General features: G+C 36.7%; 3 protein-coding genes across 4 annotated transcripts; 2 read left to right on the top strand and 1 right to left on the bottom strand.

The window, feature by feature from the left end:
* Positions 1 to 989: 989 nt before the first annotated feature.
* Cyp9a17v2 (cytochrome P450 CYP9A17v2) lies at positions 990 to 8,000 on the bottom strand. Its single transcript, NM_001354794.1, is given in 11 exon segments — positions 990 to 1,597; positions 1,958 to 2,126; positions 2,311 to 2,411; positions 2,573 to 2,794; positions 3,328 to 3,423; positions 3,506 to 3,641; positions 4,351 to 4,553; positions 4,715 to 4,852; positions 4,945 to 5,105; positions 5,369 to 5,583; positions 7,867 to 8,000. Coding segments are annotated over 10 exon segments (1,596 nt in total). The 5' UTR covers positions 5,572 to 5,583; positions 7,867 to 8,000; the 3' UTR covers positions 990 to 1,430.
* LOC110378474 (cytochrome P450 9e2) lies at positions 6,806 to 21,750 on the top strand. 2 transcript variants are annotated; one of them, XM_064042274.1, is made up of 12 exons: positions 6,806 to 6,904; positions 14,868 to 14,953; positions 15,553 to 15,757; positions 16,082 to 16,242; positions 17,463 to 17,600; positions 17,881 to 18,080; positions 18,351 to 18,486; positions 18,706 to 18,798; positions 20,221 to 20,442; positions 20,571 to 20,671; positions 21,028 to 21,196; positions 21,566 to 21,750. In XM_064042274.1, the coding sequence occupies exons 3-12, from the start codon at positions 15,555 to 15,557 to the stop codon at positions 21,745 to 21,747; spliced, it is 1,605 nt and encodes a 534-aa protein (XP_063898344.1). In that variant the 5' UTR covers positions 6,806 to 6,904; positions 14,868 to 14,953; positions 15,553 to 15,554; the 3' UTR covers positions 21,748 to 21,750. The 2 variants fall into 2 exon arrangements, with proteins under 2 accessions (XP_063898344.1, XP_021193424.3); XM_021337749.3 differs by lacking the exon at positions 14,868 to 14,953 and having other exon boundaries at positions 6,883 to 6,904.
* LOC135118666 (uncharacterized) lies at positions 10,643 to 11,095 on the top strand. The gene has a single exon (XM_064041262.1). It carries the CDS (start codon positions 10,643 to 10,645, stop codon positions 11,093 to 11,095), a length of 453 nt encoding a protein of 150 aa, XP_063897332.1.
* Positions 21,751 to 23,371: the final 1,621 nt, after the last annotated feature.

The raw sequence follows: 23,371 nt of genomic DNA, 5'->3' as shown, positions 1-23,371 counted from the left end.
TGCAAATCTTTTATCAATGGGTTTTTCTGATGGCTGATGTAAAAAGTAGAGTTGTATAGGCTCAAAAATTATATTCGTTTACTTCCAAAAATAACCTAGGTATTTATCTTTTACATAATCGCAATAAATGGGTAGAAGTGGCTTCGAAAATAATTCAGGGATAAAGTAATTAAAACCATAGTATTTGTTAACATTTTATTTTTTAACATCAACGTACGTATATTGAATACCAGTTCATATAAAGGTAAGCAATGTGTTACCTAATTACATCATGTTTCTATAAATTAATCCTTTACATTAAATAATCTCATAAATTATAATATATTACAATCACTACTTTTATCACTATCACAAATCCACCAATCGGTAAGATAAAAGTTTTAAATACAATTACAAGTAATTATATAAAAAACAATTACTTTCAAAAATTAGTACCTTTCTCAGTTTGGCGCATTGCATTGAATACCCAGCAGAGGACTGCGATAGGCTGATGATGATGATGATGATTGAATACCCAATGATTAATATTACACAAGTACATTCTGTACTTACATTATTATTTCTTGTTATATTCAAATCTACATTATGACATTCGTGAAAGTAAAATATTTTCACAAATATTTCAATGGGGGGTTTTCTTTTTGAGAATTCAAAAAATAGTTCCCAAGACAACTAGCACTTTACTGGGCCTTTGCCAAAATGCCAAGGTAAAAAAACATGGCGCCGAGCCCTTATGTGGCTTAGTTCAAGAAAGTCAGATTTTTGGACAAATTGTTTTCAAAATCTCTGGGAACATTTGGATAATAATCTGAAAGACTTGTTTTCTCCTTTTATGTCATGTTTATTCTTTTACAAGACAAGGAAGTTTTGTTATAGGACCACAAAATTATATGACGTTGCCAAGATACGTTCCGTTCCTTTCAATAAAATACCAAGAGCAGCGCCATCTAGGGCATTAGCTAGGAAAAGAGTACAAAGAAAAACCCACATTGTAAATGAACCTTTAGATTTATTCTATATCACATACACACATTAGGCTGAATTGAATGTACCAAGCTTAATTTCCTGTAGAGTAAAATAGAGGAAAACTCAGCTAGGATATGAAACAGTACAATCGGTTTGGATAATTAAATATCGCCACTATTGTTTGAGCGGAGAAACGCTGTACATATCTTACTAAAAATAATTAATTTAAGACCCAGTTACACTATTTAACGATAACCAACCATAAACGTGCCGCCCATAGGTTAAATCAGCGAAAATAGTTTGTCGAAAATAGTTCGGTTATCGTTAAAGTTAAATGTAAATAATAATATCAAATTCAACAACAATATTAAAGCTATAATCCTTTTTAACAACAAAATCTCACTTTAATTTTGAACCCAAATCACTGTGGGGAGTGATTCGTATAGTCCGATCAGTCGTGTCCTCTACTGCCTAGGTCTGAATCTAAGCCAGTGGCCTCCTTTCAGTCGCATGTTGAAGGTCTCGGTATCAAGCTTGGCTGGTATGCAAGTCCTCTCACAGGGAGATACCTCCATATGCTGCAGAATCTGGTATGCCATCACCTTCATCTCGCAGAGAGCAAATCTTGATCCTGAGAAATGAAATAATATTTTTTTGTAAGCTCTTTTCTAGGGTTCATTAGAATTTTGGCGCTAGTTAGTATATAGAAAAAAACATTATAGTCTATAACCCTAAAATGATTTTGGGGATTCAGCAGATTCCGTAGGATGAGTTTAGTATGCATAGTATTCCACTCTTTTATTAAATTAGCAACGAGTTGATACGAAGCGACAAATACATTAATTTTAGGCGCACGGTATGAACATAGAGTGTTACCGCATACCGTTTGTAAATAATACTAAGCGTATAACAGGATCCATACAGTCGTATTTGACGCTTAGTTTCTAAGCCATGTTAACATAAAAAAATTATAGGTGTCATCAGTCCTCACCTATACAATTCCTGGGTCCAATACCGAAGGGCATGTAGGCAAAACTCTGGATGTTGTGCTTGTTCTCCTCGGAGAACCGTTCAGGGTCAAACTTTTCAGGGTTCGGGAAGAACTGGGGGTCGCGGTGGAAGGCAAACGCTGGTATGCTGATGCCTGTGCCTTTCCGGACCTGTGGATGCAAAAAGAATGTTAGGTGCTTTATAATTTTACTGATTCCAAAATATGAATTCGCCTACAAAGTCAGTAAGTAAGCCTTTTGTGGCTTGAAGTGAAGGTGATGTTTTAAACACTTACGTTTTTCTAATCTAAACCACAGCTTTCTTTGACAGAGATATGAATAAAAATTAACTCACAATGAAATCATGTTTGGCCTTGTCGTTAGGTTTTCCCAAATTGTAGTCCTTAGTGCAGATCCTATCCAGTGCGGCCCCAGGAGGCCACAGGCGCAGCAGTTCTGTAAAGTAAGCAATATTATAAAGATTGAGGCTTGTTTGGATTCAAAATGATTCTTTCTTGTTTGTTTGCATTTTAACAAGCAGTTCTTGGATATCAATGCTTATAAATAAGTTGTCTTGCTCAGAGATAGCTTGTAGCAAAAGATATTTTTATGCTTACCGGACACAACCATATCCATGTACTGCAAATTCTGAATGGAGTTGAAGTCGAACTTGCCGCCGTTCTTGGCATCGTTCTCCTTGATCTCCTGCGCCAGGCGCTCCTGGACGTCAGGGTTCACAGCCAGCTCGTACAGCAGGAATGACATGCCAGAAGACACGGTCTCGAAACCGGCGATGAAGAATAATACTGCCTGAGCGATGAGGTCTTCATCAGTCCACACTGGAATTTGAATAGAATTTCGATAATATTTGTCTACAACAGGAAAATAATAGAATTTTTTGCAACACAGAGTGCAAAGATGACTTTTCTAGAAGTTAAGGTAAAAGCTGGATATGATGGAACCTATTCATAAAATATCATATAAGAGTAAGATCACAACCACAGTGCACAAGGTTACTTGTCATGTCCGTAACATAGTATCAGTACAAATATTCAATTACTTCATGTAATTCTACACCACTCACGTAATTTAAGTTTTTTTCTTATCATTGTTCGGACCAACCATAATCAACTGTTGTTATATTCTTAACTAGCCGTTTTCCCGCGGTTTCACCCGCGTCCCGTGGTAACTACTGCCCGTACCGGGATAAAATATAGCCTATGTTACTCGTGGATAATGTAGCTTTCGAATGGTGAAAGAATTTTTAAAAACTGTCCAGTAGTTTTTGAGCCTATTCATTACAACCAAACAAACAAAGTTTTCCTCTTTATAATATTAGTATAGATAAGACAAAAACGAATAATCAACGCACCTCTAGTAATTTCCTTATGTCCCACGGCAGATTCTTCAACTGTCGCAAAGCCAGCAGTTACATCATTAGATTTAATTTCCTCGTGAGTCAGTTTACCTGAAAAATAATTAATAGTATTTCAGTCAGTTTTCAATTTTTAATACCAAGTAGATCCATTTTTTTTAAACAACACGTTTACCTTTTTTAGCTTCCATAAGCAAATGAATCATATCAGGTCTAATGATATGGTTCAGCTCACGATTCTTCATGGTATCAAGGACTAAATTCCTGAAAAACTTCTTCGCCGCTTCCGAAAGGAAATCCAGTTTAAGGATCTGTGGGCAAATAAGTATATTTCTTTATAAAAAAATATTCTGCAACCATCTCATGATTAGTTGACTTTTAATCTTCCTCTTGTATGTGGGTATAATACTTTTAACAAAGCTCTCGGATATTTTTGGGTGAACCTATTTGAAACAATACTCCTAAGCAACAAATCTTACTTGTTTACTATGAAGCGGTACTGCACTAAACGAATGAAATCCTAACGTTCAAGATAATGCTTTGATTGCAAGCCTCGTCCGTTCATCCATCGTTACTACACTAACCTTGAAACCGCGTGATTTTGTTATGAATTGTGGTACATTGACTGTATCGCAATATTCTAGAATGTCATTTCATTTTTTAAGTACAAGTAGGTAAACAAAGAGTGTCAAAACCAATATTATCATAATCATAACTTTCTTATCTTTTATGGTTATCGTAAGTTAGGTAAAGTTTATTGACTTTTATTATACTCTGGACTTTAGATGTTGTATTTAGATTTTAATTAGTCGGCCTAATCTAACTTCATTAGTCACTTTTTAGACTGTAATTACATTCTCTTTAAACAAAACAATATGAGGTTCCACACAAAAATTAAACAGCCCTAATTTCTTTTAACAATTATTCAAAAATTCAAATCATACCTATCACTCGCATATAACTAGCTAAAGCATTATGCCTTTCACCACAGCAATGGCTTACACAGGAAAATTCAGGTACCTTAGCAACTGTAGGTGCATTTGCAATAAAGAAGAACACTAGCATCTGACGGAAGTTGAAGGTGGAAGACAGCTTGCCCATGGTGTAAAACTCGTTGTCAGTTTCGTTGTGAGAGTCCACCTTCAGACCGAAGGCGCAGGAGGCTATCACGTCGTTGGCATAACGAGTCGTCAGGTCCTTGCACTCGATGTCTATATAGCCATCTGTAAAAGTATTAAGCTTAAGTACATAGACGTTCTGAAAAGTTATAGCTTAGCGATAGAACAGTAGATTTTATTTATCAAAATATTGGGAAAATGATGTCACTATCTAACTTAAATCTCTTGGATGTCCCTGCATACTATCAGATAACTTTCACACGTACTTCCAGATTCCTTGATCTTATTTTTAATCGCAGCCATCATTTGGTCACCAACTTCCACCATGAAGGGCACCATCATACGCATCTTGGAACTTGTGAAAGCTGGGCTTAAAGTCGAACGCATGTCTTTCCATTCTTGACCTTTAAAAAATATATATATTTTTATAAACCGTTTCTCATCTTTGAATCTCTTTAGAATTTGATAATGAAAAACAATATTGAGGTTTCCATACCTTTCAAAGAGAATAAGTTTCTAGAAAAGAAAGAGTCACTGGAACTGAACATAGAGCGGTGATCGAGAAAGTGTTCAAAGTCTTTGACGGCGATCTTCTTCACCAGCTCAATGTCGCGGATCACCACCAACTCCTTGATGAATTCAAACTTGCCCACAAACCTGTGAACAGGATGATTTTAAAATCTTCCTAAGTCAATTTAGGTACAGAAGTTGTCAAAAAGAAATAAACGATTGAATATCTCATAATTACAGTTATAGCAACACAGGAAGCAAAACCTTATTAACACAAACAAGCAAATGTAAACTTTTCTGTTTCTCTTTCTCACATTGATAGAAGACAGATGAAACGTAGTGTGGACACAGAGATAAAGACCACTGTTTATATAAACAACTAGTCATAAAAAATATCTAAAAAGCCTTACCTCTCTTCAGGAAAGCTGTTATAATATCTCATGGTATCGTCTACGAAGTGATCTTGTTTGAGGAGGATCCTGGTCATGTTGCCCAAGATGGGCACCGGCCTGAATTGCTTCACGCCATATCGAGAGAACCGGGAATAGACCTGGCGGAGGTACAGCACCGCCACGGCGATCAGCACCGCCACCCACACCAGAGCTAGGATCATGCTCTGTAACAACTTTTGTGTTTAGAGTTATTATTTCTGCTGATATTTTGTCTTCATTGAGATCTTCAATTGTTTTTTTTTTTATTTCAAAGTCAAAACAATTATGTCTTTTTATTATTATTCATCGTTTTCATTTTTATGTACGAAATCACACCAATCTTTAGGATCATTTTGCACTTTCATGACACTTTTTGTTATATTATAACCTTCATTAAATAGAATATCTATATCTTCGAGTTGATTCTACAAGCAACAAAACGGTTTTATCTATATTTAAATTATTTGGATCATCCTTATAGATAACGTAATTGATGTGGCTTCCTTAAAGCCTAAATGATTTCAGGTTTTTTATCAGTTGCTATCTTCAAAACATGTACTTTAGTATTAACTTCATGTAAGGTTAGATAAAGACACAGACAGACAATTATAATTATCTTGATTACGTTTAAGTACATAATTAACATTGTACCTATCTGTACACATTTTGTACCACGTGTTTTCTAAGTGTTAGTAAATAAGTACGCTTCATGTCTCAGTGCCAAGGTAAACCACTCGACAGGATTTATATAAGGATTATAATTTGCATTGTTAATGTCAATTCATTAATCTTCTTTAATTAATTGTGGAATAAAGATTTTCATTACCGATTTTTACATGTGATCTCGATCGTTTATACCAGCAAAGAAAAATTTCTAATAACATTTAGTACTTAACGAGAAGACTTAAAGATTTAAACGTTAAACTGTAGGTCCCGGCTGTCATTGAACATCCTTGGCAGTCGTTACGGGTAAGTCAGAAGCCAGTAAGTCTGACACCAGTCTAACCAAAGGGTATCGGGTTGCCCGGGTAACTGGGTTGACGAGGTCAGGTAGGCAGTCGCTTCTTGTAAAGCACTGGTACTCAGCTGAATCCGGTTAGACTGGAAGGAAGCCGACCCCGACATAGTTGGGAAAAAGGCTCGGAGGATGATGAGAAGACTTAAAGATTTAGGTAAATGTTTTATACCTACATAGAACAAACTTCAAAACTTAAATTCCTAAATTATTTTTCCTTTTGCATGTAGTAGTAGAATTAAATTGTTAAACTCAGAATTTAAAACATATCAAAAGTGATGACTCGACAATGTTAAACTTAATACACAGTTTTTAAATGTCATTAAAACCTGGTAACCAAAACGTAATAAAAACCGGTTTGAAACGAGATTTCAAATCATAATATTATTGTTTACCAAGTAATTTTGCACAAGTACCGGGCGTGTTAGACGATTCACAGTTTATTCATACGACTCATTCAATATTTAGGTGCTCATGTACTTAGCATAATAAGTCCATCGGTAAGTTTTATCATTATATTTTTTAATTAATCGTATGAGATACTTCAGAAAACGAGTTTTTTTCACGTACAATTGCTAATTAATATCAAGCGAACAATAACCGCTTTAGTTTTGTAATTTATCTATCTCTTCTCTTTATGAGATCACGATAAGTAAAGCCCTTGCATTTTCCATGTATTAGTAAATTAACATTGTTTGGAGATTGTTATTTAACTTTATTTGTACAAAGCTCACGTAGTATCATGTTTACAATATATAATGCATGCAAATGCTTGTAGAAGCGTAAGTAGGTAACAATAATTATCTATCGAGTCGCAGTATGTAGCACTAATGATTATAAACTAAACCATAGGTACCTACTGTAACTATGTACTGTATTTAATCCTCTATCTATTATATCTCCCTATTACGTTCGGCTTACGGTTCACTGTAATACTTTGTAATTACAATAAATTTATGAAAATTAAAAAAGCCTTCAAATGAAAATTATAATTTGATTCTAGAATTATGTATACTAAAACATCCTAGACGTATGGTTCGTTATTCTCAGTTGATTTAAGATTTAATGCTAAAAGCCTTTAACTCTGTTTTAAAACTGGTTTCAGTTTTAACTTTCTTTATTTTACATAATTACGCGTTCTTATATAACCAGTATTATTCGCGGTCTAGTAATCTTAATATTTCGTAATAATCGGTCTCATTCACGAATTTGCAATTCATTTATTTTTCTTCGTTAGTTTTTAAATAGTCAAATAAATAAATCAATACCAAGATTAACCTAATCAATTAGTTAACTCATCGGAGACAAAAAAGTACCTACCAAAACAATTGTGTACTATAGAAAAAAATATTGTAAACAAACAAGTTTTTGCCGACTACCAATAAAAGTAACTGTCACAAAAAACGTAAACAAAAATACGGAAATAAAACAATAATAAATGCAAATATAAAAAATAACTTACTACTTATGTTGTCACAACACTAGAATTTGTAACAGGCACAATTTTTTATTACAAAAATGCGTAATTTAAACCTCAAATTCAAGTTTGGAACGCGCGAACGTGTGACTTGAAACGCGGTTAAGCCGTTTCTGATTGTACTAAGAGCGAGCTAAGCTAATATATATGTAGATACGTTTGTATATCTCACGTTATCGCTAAGTAGGTATATACCCTGCTGAAAAGCTTAACACTTATTTTTATTTACCAATTACAATTTAAAATAGAACGTATTTATCTGATACGATAGTACGTTACGATGCGCAATTTAGCAGACGGATTTTGCGGCAGTAAGTAAAAATAAAGAAGCTATTTTTATGTCATATATTTATTTTATAAACATTAAATACAAAAGAATATTGCAAAATGTAGGTAATTATTGTTGCTATACAATATCAAAGCTGAAACTTACGTGCAGTTAACGTCTTTTCAAAGTTTTCAGCCTTTTCGATATTAAAATGCTCCTTGTGGAAATTAGCGCATATTGTAATAAAAAATAATAAAAATTGCAACATAGAAGTCTAGATCGAGTCAACATATAGCCGGCCGCCTGCCTGACGCTAACCCTCCTTAGGAATGCTATTGAGGTGGACTGTCCACCACCTTGCAGGTAACCCAAAGTGCTGGTGGAATGCACTAGGCCTTAGCTCCCTTAGTCGCCTGTTATGACAGCCTCGGGAGAGAGATGATGAGATCTTCAGTGTTTCATTTGAACATCATTGGCAATAGTTACGAGGAGCCAGAAGCCAGAAACAGGTATCAGGTTGCCAGAGTAACTGGGTTGAGGAGCTCAGATAGGCCGTCGTTCCTTGTAAAACACTGGTACTCAGCTGCATGCAGTTAAACTGAAAGCTAACCTAAACAAGGGGACAAGAAAAAAAAACGAAAAGGCTAGGCAGACGATGATAGAGGTGTATTTATTATTATAGTAAGCAGATGATTCCCTTGAAGTACTTACGAAAGAACCCAATTAAGTTATTGAACAGCTAAAAGGTTCCAAAAATGTTTGCTTTTAACAATACTACTAATGCCGATTAAAGTCTCTCAAAACGGGCTTGCTTCAAAAGATTTCCTAAGAAATGAGGAATACCTTTGTGCTTTTTTGTACTATTTAACTTCTCACATCAACCGTTTACACGAACTCTTACATAAATAAACTATTGCCTATTACCGGTAACTCGCATTCTGGTGAAAGAGTCAAAGAATCACCTCGTACCGTTATAGATACGACAGATGAAACCGATAAACTCGTGTTACTTTTGACCCCGCGTAATTATGTATGTCAAAACATTATTTGTTTACTATTTAAGTAAAAAAATGTTTACATAATATTATTGAGCGTTCGCAGTACAAAAACATTTAGATTTGTATTTACATACCTACTTTTAAGTTGCCTATTTAACTCTACAAAGGACTTGGCCATATTCCTTCAATAAAATCAGTCATGATTCTATGTGGCCCTTTGAAACGGGTTACAAGATTATGTTCCAAAAGAATTGCCGTCAGCATTTTTGCGTTGCCGCTTGAAAAATGTCGTCGATTTTTATTTGCTCTTAAAAAATAAAACTGCTCTCTAGCCTCGGCCCATTGATTTATTAATTGGTGAAATCTTAAGGTAGATATCTACTTTATTTTAAAAGAACTTTAGGACTTAAGGGAAGACCACGGAGGAAGGAAAGATAGCGGATATGCCATAGTGGATGTAGGTCAGGCGCCTTTCTGTAAATCACGGTAACCTACGGTAGGCGTGATCACGACGGTGAATTGCCAGAACTAGCAAGGCATTCGGGTTTCTTGTCAAATCATTACCATTTTGACATAGATTGGTCTTGACTGATTGGTGATTTTATTTTGATAAGTAGGCGGGTTCTAAGGCGCTCCACCCACTGCACCGTGCCCCGTCGCGTAGCGCGGAACGTCCCCTGAACACCCGCAGTTTTCTTCGGAGATTTTGCGTTACGACATCTCCTCTAGTCATTTTGTTCTCCATGGCGTGGCCCCTTTGACGTTTAATTGACAGTTTTTTGTTTTGCTTGTTTCTTTGACAGCCTTCGGATCTAAGCGTAAAAGCAAGTGATCAAGTAGAAAAGCCACGATAGCCTTTTGTTTACAAAACAGGGATAGGTACCAAATGTGTCGTATCAAATGTAACGAGTTAGAAGCGGATCATCGAAAGTATATTTAATGAATAATAAGTCTATATACATATGAAACAATATAAGTCTTTTCATTAAGTGTCCATTAATTCCAAAATTCTACACGTTTCTGGAGCACTTAGAGCTGCCTCTTAACATTTTGACGTCAATAGTAGCGATAGATCCGGGAGATAAGTGCATAACGACTAATTATATCAACAACCCTTTGTTAAAGAAATAGATAGTAACTTATATCTACCTACCAGTAATTTACACATAATCTTTGAATATACAAGTCATTGTGACTGTCAAGAATAAATAATTGCGATACCTACCTAATAATCTCTAATTATAATAGCGTAGGTAAGAACCTAATCTTTATGATTTATCGATTAATTGATCCTAAGTATGTATATAATCATAATCTGGTAATATATATAGTTATTATTGTTGATAGGCTCGCTTTTGGCCACTATCTCCCCTGATGTGGTCGAAGATGGAGCACGCTTGCCTAAAATAATTCTAGTCACACTTGCCTACTTTCAAGTTTATAGAACATCAACAGATGCTTCGGTCTAAGTGTTGTATCATTTACACATCACGATATGTCATCATCGTCATCATCTCCCGAGCCTTTTCTCAACTATATTGGGGTCGGCTTTCAGTCTCACTGGATGCAGCCAAGTACCAGTGTTTTAAGGCACGCCTCCATAGTGGCGGTAAGTCCCCTCTTTGAGGAGTGGCTCTTGAGGAGTCACGGCGCCCTCACGTACCTCACCGGACACGGTTGTTTCGGGAGGTACTTGCATCGAATCGGTCGTCAGGAGGCGTCCGGGTGTCACCACTGTGCGGACAGCCCCGAGGACACGGTTGACCACACAGTCCAGGAATGCCCTGCGTGGGAAGGGCACCGCTGGGTCCTCGTCGAGGCTTTAGGCGACGGCGACCTCACGCGTCCGTCTCTGGTTCAGGCCATGGTCCGGGGCGAGAGGGAATGGGATGCCGTCGCCTCCTTCTGCGTAGCAGTCATACTCGAGAAGGAGGCGGCGGAACGTTAGAGAGTTCGCACCTCTCATCCCGGCCGCTGCGCTGGACCAGGTAGACACCACGAGCGCCGGGTGTCGCGAGACGACTCCCGGCCACCGTAGCCGTGGGTCTGTGGGCGGTGAGTTCGGGTGGCTCATCGCTCATGTCTATTTTTAAACAACAGACCCGTGGCGGCTGTCGGCTGCGCGCGTTGTTCCACGCACTCCTCAAAGAGATGTCAGCAACCCAAGCGGGGCCCAACAGGGCCAAGGCCTGCCGAGGCTGCGGGCTTGTTCGAAAGAGTTACCGTGGCCCTGGTACATAAAAGGCCTACGACGGAACACGACGGTTTTTAGTCAGTAAGAGTCTGACACGCTTTCACCGCTGCTAACCCACAGCGGGAGGGGTTCATTTGATGATTTTTGACGTCGTTAAAAAAAATAAAAGTACCAGTGTTTTACAAGGAGCGACTGCCTGTATATCTGACCTCCTCAACCCAGTTACCCGGGCAACCCGGTACCCTTTCGTAAGACTGGTGTCAGACTTACATCGCGATGTGTATGAATGTAAATGCTTAAATGAAACCCGTAAAAATAAAATAGTGGGTTCACTATGATGCCAGTTTTATTCTTAGAATGCCAAACTCATAATAAAACGGTAATCAGTTGTCTTTTGCAGAGAAAAGTTTTTGATGGTCTAACCATTTGTCATAAATTAGGGCAAGTTACACCATCTTAATATAACGATTTCCAAACCATGACCAGCCGTATACTTGCCGCCCATTGATCAAATCAGCAATTTTACAACTGAAAATCGTTTGGTTAACTGGTGCAACCCATCATTGATGATCGTCAACTAGTATTTCACCCAAATACATTGATAAGAAATAATTATAATATTATTAGAATCAGATTGCAACACAATGTTCTTCCTTACACGTGAATAAGAAATCAGAATTACTCCGAGTTGCTCAAGTTATCGTTTTCCTCAATCTTCACACAGTTACTTATATTGGCGCCGTATTGCACCACATACCTACCATATTAACTATAACTATCTTATATTCAAATTAAAACTAAGACAAGACCCTATTATGTAAAAGATGGTAATCAATTTGTCATAGCAATCATAGGCGATTTGCATATTGCATCACTTATATGTAAACGATTGTCTCATACCTTATTGATACTGCAGTGCATTTCAAGTCACTTTGTATGAAAAAAAACTACATAATTAGGACAAACATTATACCTTTTTAGGGTTCCGTAGCCAAAATGGCAAAAACGGAACCCTTATAGTTTCGTCATGTCCGTCTGTCCGTCTGTCCGTCTGTCCGTCTGTCACAGCCGATTTACTCGGAAACTATAAGTAGTACAGTGATGAAATTTGATGGGAATATGTGTTGTATGAACCGCTACAAAAATATGACACTAAATAGTAAAAAAAAGAATTGGGGGTGGGGCCCCCCATACATGTAACTGAGGGATGAAATTTTTTTTTTCGATGTACATACCCGTGTGGGGTATCAATGGAAAGGTCTTTTAAAATGATATAAAGTTTTCTAAAAAACATTTTTCTTAAAGTGAACGGTTTTTGAGATATCAGCTCTCAAAGTCGTAAAAAGTATGTCCCCCCCCCTCTATTTTTATAACTACGGGGTATAAAATTCTAAAAAAAATAGAGGTGATGCATGCTAATTAACTCTTTCAACGATTTTTGGTTTGATCAAAGAATCTCTTATAGTTTTTGAGATAGGTTGATTTAACTGTAATTTACGGAACCCTTCGTGCACGAGTCCGACTCGCACTTGGCCGGTTTTTTTCAATATATTTTGCTTTTCCTTAAGTACCTATATCCAGTTATTTCAGGTTTTACATCTTTATTGCAATGCTTACGTCAGTTCTTCACTGCCTGCAAACCTGTTTCCAAATAAGGACAGATGATTCATGGTTCACTCGCATTCGAATATGAATCTTAAAGTTGTGGTACAAAGTTTATATTGCATTGGTATTTTAATGAATGCAATTTTAGCGGTCAACAATGATAAAGGGCAAGTCAATGACCTGTATAGGATTTCGATGTTATTAACCAATTTATGGGTACACTATTATGTACCCTTAAATTGGTTTTCTAGTGAGGAGTTGGACTACGTGCGATGAATGACCATCCTATCATGATAACTTTCTCGAAAGCACGTAGAATTGGTTGGTCAGGACTGTCAGTTGCCAACTTTGGCAGTCGTTACGGGTAATCAGAAGCCAGAAAAGTTAAAAATTCCCTATACCTTTACCAATACACCAATTCTCATTGATATTAGATAGTAGGTAAGTTCGTATATAAGAAGTATGTAGGTATTATAATAATGTAACTTGAATAGCCTTTTCCAAACTATGTTGGGGTCTGCTTCCAGTCTCATCGAATGCCGCTGAGTTTACCAGTGTTTTGTAGAGAGCAACTGAGTCAAGTCAAAGATTTTTTTTTATTTCAAATAGGCCTGTGAAAGCTCTTTCGAAACTTCAAATCAGTTGCAGTACCCTCACCTCAACACATTTGCCGGGTGACTCGAGCACACAACATTAGCTGGTACTCAGCCACCTCGGTGAAACTGGAAGCCGACCTCAACATAGTTGAGAAAAGCTTATGAAAATTGATTTATTGGTAAAGGCGGTAGGTACTTAGCACTTAGTACAACTTTTTTTCTGTCATGCAGCTGAATTATTTTGATGATGCAGATATGTTCTGTTATTGATTCTGGACCACCTGTTTTTTTTTGTGCACTGCTTAAAATTCATTCCTTTATAGAGAGTTGCTACCTAAATGCTTCCAGCTACCATTAGTTTTCCATTTTCTTGGGTCACGAGTTTTTGATATTTACAAAAATGACTTTTATTTTTTATTTTGAGTATCGGTAAAGATAACCTATCCATTTTTCACTAGTCATGATGAAGAGTATTGTCTGTCTATCGCGTTGTTTCTATCCTTGGAGACAACTCTGTCTGTAGGTTTGTTACGCTGTTACAGCTAAACTGCTGGAACAATGTTTATAAAACTTCAATACAAATTCAAAATTTACCCAGAGAAGTAATACGATTTACACCTGAAAGCTTACTGCGTAGTATTAGAAAGTAATATAAGAAAGTAAGTAAAACCACGGAAACCCTACGTTTAATTTACAACATAATTATGCTTATTATTTTTACATAAAGCCTTTTAAATGCCTATTTAAAATAGTAAAAAATATAACAAGCAATAGACGAAAATATAATATGTACTTTAAATATTTACAACAATACATTTTGAGATAAATATAAAAATGATGTATCATTGTGACAATTAAAAATACAAAGTCATTAAAATCAGGTTATTAAGATGTTGACAATACACTCGAGTAGATACCTAACGAATTAAATACCTAAACACAAATACCTATTGCGTTTTAATTTATTAGCAAAAATATTCGGTTACCAATTTCATGTTCTGCATGACAAATGATCAAATTATTAAAAAATGTCTAGTAGGCAATATTATATACTTAACAACAATACCTAATATATTTTTTCAATAATATAATAGATTTAAGTTTCTCCCTCTGAAATGCCTGTGAACGCTTTAATAAAATTAAACTTATGTTGTATTTATATTCTACTTCAATAATAATCATTTATTTATTTCATATGTATCATCTGTGTTTCTCAAACCTAGACATACAGTTAATCACAAAGAGAAATAGATAACATAAAGTACTTTAAACTCCTTTAATCAGTAGTCAGTTCGACAGTAATAAAACATATGTTTATGATCGAGAACCCTTCGTCAAGAGGCCACTCAGTCACGATACTACGCGCGCGCCGCCTGTCTCACAGATATTTAGTTGCAGTTTTTTCTCGCAGGTTAGTAATATTATTTATAATGTTATAAATGGATAGATAAAGTGTACATGGTTATGTAGTTGAGGAACTTGTCTATCTAGTGTTTCGAGTTGGTTCACTCATCTATTTTGTAAACCAGTCTATCAATCTGTAAACATTGTTGTCGGAAGTCATTTACTGAAGTTCGTATTTTGTACTTTTAGAAGAAAGTGTGTGAATTTTGTTTTATACGATAATACTAACAATTTTCACAAAAAAAAAAACATGTTTTTGAAATAAATACTAAACAATCCAATAGTGTCCAATCCAACCCAAAAAGTTTCCTTAAGAATAGTTTCACCAAAATCCTCAGATATCATCATCAAAATATTGCGATTGTGGTTTACTGTTATAAGCTATACATACTGTCATTTTTTATCAACATTCGTTCTGTAATTGCACAATAACATAAATCCTTACAAAATTTACATTAATAGCTGTTAGCTCAGCGGTTAGATTAATTTATTATTGTAGATTTAGATTGGCTATCATATAATTTGAATTTCACTAATTACAAGATTACCGATCTACATCAATACCTATCATTTTCCTTATATCATTTCTGGTGTCATACCTTCCAGCCATGATCCTGCTGCTAACATGGGTAGTAGTGATCGTGTCAGCGGTTCTGCTGTACTTTCGAAGTATATACTCCCAGCTGTCCAAGCAGGGAGTGAACCATCTCCCCACAGTTCCAATCTTCGGGAATATTTTGTGGCCGTTCCTGAGGAAGGAGCATTTCATTGACACCCTGATGCGAGCTGTCAACACATTTCCTGATGATAAGTAAGTTGATCTTGGATGAGAACAAAATTATGAAATATTGAAGCTCAGGTTAGTTTGCTGTTTCCATTGTGTTATCCCAATTTCAATGGCTGTCGAAGCTGTTGATTTGTGAGTTATAATAGAACGGTTAAACTGGAAGCCGACGCAAACACATTTAGGAAAAGGCTACAGGAACAGATAACGCCCTGAGTTGGACTAAGCGATTAATCAGGCACAGTGTATGTTTAAATTTAATTTTTGAAAGAAACCTGCACCTTCATGTAGGTATAAGTTCGGCATTTTTAGCGCAGTCCTTTCCCTTAACCCAATTGTGTAATCTTCCAGGATAGTAGGACATTACGACATGGTGACTCCTGTATTTATAATCTGCGACGTGGATGCCATCAAGAGGATTACTGTTAAAGACTTTGAGTACTTCGTGGACAGGCGCAGCTTCACCAGCAGTTTTGATCCTTTCTTCGGGAGAGGACTGCTGATGCTACGAGGTACGTGGTATTTTTTTAACGACGCCAAAAATCATCAAATGACCCCTCACGCTGTGGGTTAGCAGCGGTGAGGAAGTGTCAGCCTCTTACTGACTATAAACCGTCGTGTTCCTTCGTAGGCCTTTTATGTACCGGGGCCGCGGTAACTCTTTCGAACAATCCCGCAGCCCAGGTATGTGGTATCAAGTATTATGGGTTGTAAAGTCTGATAGTCAGCATAACCAAGGGTGAGGTTAGATAGACAGCCGCTCCACGTAAAACTGGTAGTCAGCTACATCTGGTTAGACTGGAAGCCAACCCAAATCTAGGTGGATTGTTTTAGGCAGATTAAGACAAAGCAATTGACAAAGATGTTAAGCAACGGCTTCCTTATGGAGTGTTAGATAATACGTAGTATTTGATAGATACAATGATTCGAGGGGACGTCAATTATGTCAATTAAGCAATTCAAGGATGAATCAATTTAACTGTTTCTTTTAGGTAATGAATAGTTAGAACATAATCTGTTTTACAGAAATTTGAAAACATTAAAAGATGTAAATAAAAAATAACAAGCGAGAGACATCAACAACCAATTTATAATAACAAAAACAATCACGTGCTAAATACAGAATTGTTAAATAAATAAAATCAGTCAACAAGCAGACTGTCCGCTGCAATATTTATGAGTATGACTCGTCGATAAACGTCGATTATACATTATCTCGAGTACTACACATATATACTGATATATACGGTACAAGCATTCTATATTTAACTTGTAGATAACAGCACAAACAATGCACGATTGCTGATTAAAGGTGTTTATTTTAGATATTTTTTGTGTAATTTACTAGGAATTGAATGAGAACTATGGTGCAATGGAAAAGCAACTTTATTAAACTGAAACATAGAAACAGTTTCAATTGATAGATACTCAATACAGATACGCCAATCATTCACATCTTTATTTCAAACCAATTTATTCTTATACTAGCTTTCGCTCGTGGCCTCGCCCGCGTTGTGTGTTGATAAAAATTAGCCGATGTGCTTATCAAAATATCAATTAAATCGATCCAGCCGTTTTTGCGTAAAATAATAGAAAACATGCATTTTCACAAACTTACACATTATAATTATAATATTAGTAGGATTAGGATTATAAAGCTAATTTTCTTTTAGTTGCACCCTAAAGGCTCCGAAACCCCTGTTCTAATTTGTATAATTATTATTTTTTGAAGGTGACGAATGGAAAGCAATGCGGTCTACAATGAGTCCAGCGTTCACCAGCTCCAAGATGCGCCTGATGGTGCCCTTCATGGAGGAGATCGCTTTGGAGATGATCAGAGTACTCCAAGAGAAGATGAGGGCTTCTGGGAGTAAGTATAAGAGACAACATGGAAATTGGGGTCAAGTATTTTATTACAAGGAAAAAAGGAAAAAAAAATTGTCCCGGTTGCATCATCATTAGTCTCTTATACGCTGCTTTTGGACGCAAAATTGTTGCCCATAGCATTACACAGATCACAGAACTATAGAATTAAATTATATTAAAGGTCAGCGCTCTTCAAAAAACCGAATTGTCACAAGTACAGCCAAGCCGGTTTTCAAGAAACTAGACTGCAGTAACAGTCTAAAATGTCTCCATCTGTCCCACAGAGCCTTACATCGACGTAGAAGCCAAGGATATGATGACCAGGTACGCGAATGACGTCATAGCGTCCTGCGCCTTCGGGCTGAAGGTGAACTCTCAGGAGTCAGACCACGAGTTCTTCGTACACAGTCAAACCATCACCAAGTTTACCTTTCTGAGGATTTTGAAGATCATCTTCTTTAGATGCCTGCCGAATCTTGTTCAGGTTAGAAGGTTTTTACTAAACAAAACTGACGAAATTCTGTATCAAATCTGAAGTTTTGCCCACCGTTAGTGAAGTTCTTGAAAGTGGAGTCCACCGAAATCAAATCCTAAAATATTTTTAGTTGCCAATATTTTTTCGACGTTCCCATTTTGAATCTACTTACTGACTCACCAGGATTTCAAATTATCGTACAGCCTGCTTTGATACAAGAAAATATAGGATATAAATATAAATATACCATAAAAGAGGAAACCATTTTAAAAATTGCAGAAGCTGAAGATGTCATTGGTGCCGCGTGAGTCTTCGGACTACTTCTCAAGTGTGGTGCTGACCACAATGCAGGACAGAGAGAAGAATAACATCGTACGGAATGACCTTATCAACATCCTGATGGAAGTCAAGAGAGGTGACACTACGGCCTTATTTTTTCTTCTTTAGCTACATTAGTTATTATTTTCATAATTATTTAACTGTGCCTGCAGGTATATTTTTGGCTAATGCTGTGAACACCACGGACGTTTTTCTTAATACCTAGAAATATTGATTTGATGTCAGAAGAAAATTGTCGCTTCCTATGAGAAATTGCAAACTACTGGATAATTTACAGCTATAACTTTCTATGCAGGTCAACTAACTCATGAAAAGGATGACGCCGATACTGATGCTGGGTTTGCTACAGTTGAGGAGTCACACATTGGCAAAAAGCAACATAATTATGGTAAAATATTTGAACTTTGATAAATGAATACTACTTCTAGATACTAGATAATTAAGTACAGTTTTGCCTATAAATTAAAGTGTATAATGATTCATCATTATATCCACAGTTTAATTAATAAATTCAAATGTAATCTGTTAATAAATTTATATTAAACGCTCTTAACGAAAAGCTTACATATAGTTACCGGAACGGATATTAAGCTCTCGGCGGAAGAGTGGGGATCGCTTTGCGCACTTTACACATAAGGCAATAAACCAATAAATCGCTTCTGCGCAGGTGAAGGTCATGGCTCGATATCCGTGCCGATAATTGTACCATCTTACCCCATGTAACTTATACGGGGTTATAGGTAACACACTAATAACCTCTCAGGACCATATTACTAATATCATAAACTAAAACTTTTGTTCTATAACTTTTAATAATTCTCAGATTTTAGTTCATCAAAATTTTCACACATAAATTAAAATATTTCAAGTGTACGCTCTAAAAGTTACGAAGTCTATGCGAAGCACAGTAAACAGTAGTACAAAAGACAGCGGAGGGGAGCAGGGAGCGGGGCTCGGGCGGGGACGTTTGACCTATTTACGAGCGGCCGTCAGTCGTTTTTATGCGCCCGCGTCGCATCATACGTGTCCTTGTAGGGAAATTCGGTGGTGTGAACGTAATTATCTTTACAGTATGGCGTATCGATATTCAAATGTCGAGTACACGGAAATGGTGTGTGGCTAGGTGTGATGACAATGTTTCGGAAGCTTGTCGCCAATACGCCATACGATTCCCAAACATCCCTACACCTAGCTGAGTAACAAAGCTAGCCGCCACACAGCGGTTACGAGATTACGGGCAATTCCTGCATGCCATCAGGGATAGTGATCGTCCACCGAGGCACACAGTACGTGAAGAAGACGATATTTTGTTTTTTTTTTTATTTGACCTTTTCGTAAAAAGGCGGGAAATCGTAGCGTAGCGAGTTACCAATTCAAAAGTATGACTAGGTACGAGAATGTGCTCGGGAGGCTTAGGGTAGACAAAGATCTTGCATTCATTCTAAAAATGCAAACCCTTCACCAAACGAATTTATTGTAATGTGTGATAATCTCGACTCGTCCGCACACTCTAAGGTCGACTAATCGCTCGACTGGTCTCGATCGGGCCTTTTGTTGGTGAAGAAATGGTAGGGGCGTGCTTAGAAATGTGTTAGATAGACCAATGAAATCTTGTAGGTTTGTTTTTGGCAAATATATTATGTTTTATAAAAAGTCATAGAACAAAAGTTGTAGTTTATGACGTTAGTAATACAGTCCTGCAAGGTTGTTAGTGATTTACCAATAACCCTGTATAATCAACATGTGCAATATAGACAGGAATATCAGTATTACCCTCTTGTTAAGGTGTCTCAAATAATAATGTTTCCAGAATGGACAGACTCAGACCTCGTAGCGCAAGCAGCGTTATTCCTATTCGCCGGCTTCGAGACAGCTTCCACCTCCATGTCGTTTTTGCTGTACGAGCTGGCAGTCAACCCTGACGTGCAGGACAGGCTGCTGCAGGAGATCAGGGAGTATGACGAGAGGAACCGAGGGAAGATCGACTATAACGTCATTCAGAGCATGACGTATTTGGATATGGTGGTTTCTGGTAAGATGGGGATGACAGCTAGAAAGCGAAAGAAATTTGAACAGGAAAAAATGTTGAAAGTTTATTACTGCAAATTAAAATTACTATAGTGACAATTGTTGGAAAATAATATTAACATTATGTTTTAGAGGGACTGCGATTATGGCCTCCAGCGGCTATTGTAGACAGAATGTGTGTGAAAGACTACAATTTTGGTAGGCCTAGCCCAAACGCCACAAAAGATTTGATTGTAAGTAATTACACTATGTTACGACATACCTATTTAACAAATTATCAGTACTAGGAAACTGCTTATAATTTCCTTGTAGTTTCACTGCTTTTGCCTATCACAATGTTTTGTGCGTTGACGGTAAATCTTTACTGATATACGCGATAAATATGTAACAGTGTAAATATCCCTAAACATTACTGTATTTCATACTAATTACTTACTTGAGATGACAAGAGGCATTTTTTGATCAGGTACACCTGAAAAAGTTATTCTATCTGGATGTGTTAAAAATTCAAGTACCACATGCTCCTCAGAATAGGTACACTGCTTTGTGAAAATTAACCAATTCCTCATCTGGTAAATTCCAATTCCAGATTCGTGAAGGTCAGGGTGTAGGAGTGGCTCCCTGGGTGTTCCACCGTAACCCCAAGTATTTCCCCGAACCAACCAAGTTTGACCCCGAGAGGTTCTCACCTGAAAACAGACACAAAATCTTACCGTTCACGTACTTCCCCTTTGGATTGGGGCCAAGGAATTGTATCGGTAAGTCTTGGCTTTTGGTAAGAATTGGATCAATATTCAGTGTTAGGGTAAACAAAACACTGTCTTAGCAGTTATTGATTTAGAGTTCTAGATTATATTTTGTATTTCTTACTTAAACCTCTTGTCATATGAACATTAAAGTTGTTTAATATAAATGGATTAAGTATAATCCAAAACAGAGAAATCTTTCATGAAAATACTTCTAGTTGCCGCTTGCTACAGGTTTAATGTCCATAAAAAAACCTGACTGATATAAAAGTTGTGTCTAAATATTATATTTAAATTAATTGAATACCTAATACACTTTCGTCACACTACATAGAGGTCGCTGTAGTACAATTAACATTCAATAGATGGCGTTGTTCCCAGGTTCTCGCTTCGCGCTCTGTGAAATTAAAGTGATGCTGTACGTGCTTATTCGGGAGATGGAAGTGTATCCCTTCGAGAAGACATGTTATCCTCCACAGCTGTCTAAAGATGGCTTCAACATGCAGCTACAGGGAGGCACCTGGCTCAGACTTCGAGTTCGTCCAGATAAATCTTCATTATAATAACTTTGCGATTTTATTTTATTATAAACTAGCTTTTGCCCGCGGCTTCGCTCCCGTCAACTGACTTCTCTACTTTACCCTATTTTTCATAAGAACCTTCTCCTGACAATAACAAACACAACAAAAAAAGAATTAGCCAAATTGGTCCAAGCGTTGTTGAGTTATGCGCTTACCAACACATTTTGCGATTCATTTTTATATAATAGACTAGCTTTTACACGCGGCTTCGCTCCCGTCAACTGACTTCTCTACTTTACTCTATTTTTTTTTCATAAGAACCTTCTCCTGACAATAACAAACACAACAAAAAAAGAATTTGCCAGATTGGTCCAGGCGTTGTTGAGTTATGCGCTTACCAACACATTTTGCGATTCATTTTTATATTATAGATACAGAGAGGTTTATACTCTGTGATGCATCTTGCCGTTTAAGTTGTAATCAAGGACTGCTCTCCCATTACGTTGACATAAGTAAGCCTAGATAATCACATACATCCAAAGCTAGGAAATACACCAGCTACGTAAAAAACCGATGGCCCTTTCTACATAAGCGCCATCTATAAAAGTGTTGTGGAACTAAATTAAATTAGCAAAAGCGCCATCTATTGCCGAGTAGCAAAATTTTAACAAACTTTTGCTACTCCCCAGCCGATGGCATTGTCAGACTAAAATTAATGTTAAAAGTCTTCAATAAAAACTAAGCACCTAGCATAAAATAAGATCTCTAACCTAAGACAGACGGGCCACCAAACACAGCCAACCATGGCTACTTACTTTCTATAGATTTTTCTACGGAACTATGGCCCAGACTTAGATATTATTAGAACTTCAATAGCACAGGCTATTACTTCAGCTCACGATATTAAGAATTTTTGAATACAACCAGCGCTACCTAAGGTTCGCCCTGTAAACTGCCTGGTGTATTTCAAAGACAGATGTGCATTTGTTTTGGATATTACCTACATGTATATTGTCAATCTTGTTATACTGGAATTTGAACCCAAAATACCCAAAAAGGCTAGATAGGTTACTATTAAGTAATATTTATAGTGTTCGCCATCCCAAAGGTCTTGTATCACGATTTTAAAAATACAGATCATAGGTGTCAGGTGTTGGAAAATACGCTAAAATCTTAAAAGAAAAACTAAAAAGTATCTCGATCTGGGCTGGAATAACCCACACGTGTGGGGTTATCAGTTTATTGCATAAAAATATTGACTTAGCATTATGTAAAACAACGGCTTTAACCTTTGTTTAAGATAATTAACTTTTTATCTAACGATTTTCATGTTTTTGCTATCATATCTTACTAAGCTTAAAAATCGGCCAAGCGTCGGACTCGTGCGCGAAGGGTTCCGTGTTATTATCTATAAAACGTCAACATAAAAAAACATATTTCATATACTATAAAAAATTAAGTTTGTTGTACGGGAGCTCCCTAAAATATTTATTTTATTCTAGTTTTAAATAATAATATCCAATTGTTTTTATTTGTGCTTGCAGCGGCAACCATAATACATCATCTGTGAATAGATCAGTCAAACTATCACGATTCATGAGATACAGCCTGGTGGACAGGCGGACGGACAGGCGGACAGTGAAGACTTAGTAAGAGCATCCATTTA

Source organism: Helicoverpa armigera, chromosome 2 (genome assembly GCF_030705265.1).
Source record: "Helicoverpa armigera isolate CAAS_96S chromosome 2, ASM3070526v1, whole genome shotgun sequence".
In the NCBI taxonomy this organism is placed as follows: domain Eukaryota; kingdom Metazoa; phylum Arthropoda; class Insecta; order Lepidoptera; family Noctuidae; genus Helicoverpa; species Helicoverpa armigera.
The sequence above is the reverse complement of the archived record's forward strand: the minus strand, read 5'-3'. Positions and strand labels throughout refer to the sequence as shown.